The 3,767-nt window shown below is 35.9% G+C and overlaps 1 protein-coding gene across 1 annotated transcript in view; it reads left to right on the top strand.

Annotated features, from left to right (window-relative positions):
• Positions 1-2,897: 2,897 nt before the first annotated feature.
• Positions 2,898-3,767, top strand: part of LOC111376511 (glucan endo-1,3-beta-glucosidase 13-like) — a 17,231-nt gene continuing 16,361 nt past the window's right edge. Inside the window, exons 1-2 of the mRNA XM_022999475.1 lie at positions 2,898-3,191; positions 3,617-3,688. Of these exons, the coding sequence (XP_022855243.1) occupies positions 2,898-3,191; positions 3,617-3,688 (366 nt within the window). The remainder of the gene's footprint in view (positions 3,192-3,616; positions 3,689-3,767) is intronic.

Below are 3,767 nucleotides of genomic sequence, written 5' to 3'. Positions count from 1 at the left end.
TAGACTTGAATGGGATCTAAATAAATGTGGTAATGGATTTGTTTGAGTTTTCCACCGCCTGCCCATTTGTTTTATATGTTTATTATATATATTTTTTTGCATGATATGTTTGACTTTTCTTTTAATTAGTCAAAGTATTACAGTGGCAGGATATGATTTTTCAAGAACAAAAAAAAACGCTTATGAATTTCTTTGGTCGAAACCTTAGTTTCCTTAGATTCTAGGGTTCTCCTAAGAACCCTAAACAATGGTAAATTTAGGGAGGTTTCGAGAAATCCTTTATTTCCAAAAAAGTTTAACGCCCAAAAAAAAAATCATCACCAGAACTGCAATTGTAAAGGAGATACTCAAAAGGGCCAAGAATTGACTTTGGTTTAGATCGAAGAGTTTTCTTAACAAAATATTGGCAAATCATCTCAAATTTGTTATTTTCTTTAGACAGATGAGTCAACTCAAAGCAGATCGAATTTTTCTTAAAATAATGTTTGGGAAACCATGATTCTAAAAAAATAATATTCAAGCTCCGATACTACTTTTGGTCCCAGGTTTACTTAAACTTTGTGCTCATCATTTCAAAACTAAATAACTTGAACAAAATAGCAAGAAAATAAAAGAACACAAAGGATTTTTCGATCAAAAGCCTTGAAGGTTTAGCGACCAATTCTAACACCTAGTTCCCCGTTGAGCATCCGTTAGGATTAGGCTCGAATCCACTAGCATCGTCCAAAGTAGGCAAAGTTTCAATTACAAGAACACAAAGCTCTCAAATCACTTGCAATATACAATATCTTCTCAAAATAGTGGAAAGTCACACAAGAGTTTTACTCATATTTTTCCCTCTCAAATAACATAGAATTTCATAGAAAAACATCAAGAACACCCAGAGAAGATGAAATGCACGAGAGAAATACTGCTAGGATATTACAGAATGAAACCCTAAAGTCACCAGCCTCTATTTTATATGAGACCTTGCCAATGATATCATCCAACGGTGCAAGATCTACCACATGTCAACAATCCAGCAAAAGTGCCTTTTCAACTAAAGGGGTGTGTTGAGTTTTTTTATGCCCAATAAATCTCGGGCTATAATGTTAACATGGGTTAATTATTTCATAGGCATAGACTGATTAATGAAATAAGTCCAACAACCAAATCCATGAGCTACACCCGACCCAATTGTATTCCCTCTTGGATAGCTTGAATCTTGGCCCATATAAGTCCTTAAATGTCCAACTTAAAGCCTAACCCTAGAGTATATATAAGAATATAACCTTAGCCACTTTTCATGTATGATTTGTGAGGTTTAGTGTGAGAAAAAGTGGAATCTCCGCTGTCTCCTTTGGTGTGTGAAAAATAACCCCTAGAAGTGTCCAAAATGCTTGTTTACTTTGTGTAATTGGTAGTTCCTTAGTAGTATACTTTTGTGGTATCTTCGCCTAGCCTTTGTAGCCACAAATCATCACATTTTCTTGTCCTATGTGGGTAAAATTGAATAGCAACCGAAGTGAATTATAGCAAAACATTTGAATAGCAACCAAGGTGAATTATTGGTTGTGGTTTGAAGCCAGTTGGATTGGTTGTTGGTAGAGAAATGTACGTTGAATTGAGCCCGAAAAACCACTGGTTTGAAGATCATTTGAGAGAGTTTCCACAACATTTGGTATCAGAGATTCAAGATGGTAGTTTTGGCTCGTGAAATATAGCAAAACACCTCCAGGAAATTGGCTAGAACGAAGCAAAAATCAGATCGAAAAACTGTCTAGAAAACTGCCCAAAATTGGATTTGTTTGTGCATTTTTTGACCAATCCAGAAGGATTTTTAGGAAACGGAGACCACTGGCATAATGTGCAAGTGGTGGTGGTTCGGAGTGTGTAGCATTCCGGAGGCGTGTGGGATGGCATGTGAATCCCATACGCGGAGAGAAACGACCGCGCGTGTGGGAGCGTGAGGGCAAATTTTGAGACAGTCTCTTCAAACAGTTTGTTCTTCACATTATTTCTGACATTTTTTGTGGTGAAAGTTTTCTGTTTCGGGGTGTGTAGTAAAATTTGGACAGAGTTGTTCTTCCGACGTTCGAGACTCGATCGTGATTTGATGGTTGCTGCTGTTTTCAGAGACTCTAGGATGAATAGTGGTGGTCCTAAAGTGTTAAATTCTCATCTCATAATTTATGGACTCAGATTGGTCCGCTCTAGGAAATCGACTGAAACATTTACATTATCGCACTAGCAGATCATCGTGTGGGGTGATCATTAGGATTGGGAGTTGTCATTGCTTGGCAACCATTGTTTGTGCTCGAAAATTTAGGAATTATCTGTCGTATTTGAAGTGTTGGATTTAATTACAAGTTAATAACTACTTCTGTGTTTAATTTGCTGCATTGTGTGAGAATTTGAACTTTTGTTTAGATACCTTCATATTTGCATTGATTATCCTATTAGAACACCTGGATTTGACCCGTTCGAACATTCCCTTGATGTAAGATTGTGAATCTTACGAAACCCTAGGAATCTAGAATGATGTATATTGCGACCTTAGGATTACTTTTTGTGACCTATCTATGCATTTGGTTGTTCCATTTTTTTCAAAAAATGTCTTCACACTTTGAAATTGAGATTTTTCTATTTGGCAACATAAGATGAAGGGTATTTTGGTCCAACAAAAATTTTCTTAAACCATAGATGGCAAATTTCTTGCAAATTTAATAGAATTACAAAAAGAAGAGTATAATGAACTTGCATACACTTCAATTATTTTACACCTGTCTAACACTATTTTGAGAAAAGTTGGAAAATTGGGTTCTACAAAAGAATTTTGGAAAAAGTTGGAGGACTTATATTTGTTTAAGTCCACTCCTAATAAGCTGTACTTATTTGAAAGATTTTTCAATTTTAAAATGAATCCTTCAAAGGATCTTGACAACAATCTGAATACTTTTGACAAACTTGTTCAAGACATTATTAACTGTGATGAAAATGTGTTTGAAACATATAAAGTAATTATCTTATTTAACTCCATTTCTAATTCATATAGAAAAGTTAATAATGCAATCAAGTACGGTAGTGACACTCTAACATTCGAGATTGTCATTGACTCATTTAGGAGTAAGAAAATGGAAATTAACGCTGAAAGTGAAGATAAGAGGAGTGGGGAGTTACACATGATAAAGAGTAGGATGAAGTTTAAGCAAGTGAATTTGGGTAGAGCTCAAAATAGTGGTGATTCGAGTAGTGACTCGAATGATGAAAGTAATAAGAAAAAGGGTAAGGGACCGGACAAGTCTAATGGTAAACGGTGCTACAGTTGTGGTAAGTCTTGACACTTTATTAGGGATTGTCACAAGAAGAAAGATAAGCTGAAGGGTAAGATGAGAGGTGAAGCGAATTTGGCTTCAAGGTCGAGTGATGACTCTAGTGAGGTCTATTGAGAGTAAACCTAGTGACTGCATGTGCATCTGTGTGTGATCCTTTCTGCATGTATGTAATTATCTAAATTCTATTGCATGAATATCTGCTACATATCAATGTGTATGATATGTGCTTTGCATGAATTTGGGGCAATATGATTGCTTGGTGTAATTGCTTGCATGCACATTGGGTTAAGATACATTTGCAGTGTGTTGTGTGTCTTTTGGTGAGATGGAGTATAAATGCCTACAGGTACATTGTGGTCTGTATCGGGGATGTGGTGTGTAACATTTGAATGATGAGTGAAGATGTTATTAAATGTCTAGAATCCTTTGTCTGTAAAGAGACCCTAATCAGGT

The sequence above is a fragment of the Olea europaea genome, unplaced genomic scaffold, assembly GCF_002742605.1.
Source record: "Olea europaea var. sylvestris unplaced genomic scaffold, O_europaea_v1 scaffold1511, whole genome shotgun sequence".
Classification (NCBI taxonomy): Eukaryota; Viridiplantae; Streptophyta; class Magnoliopsida; order Lamiales; family Oleaceae; genus Olea; species Olea europaea.
The sequence above is the reverse complement of the archived record's forward strand: the minus strand, read 5'-3'. Positions and strand labels throughout refer to the sequence as shown.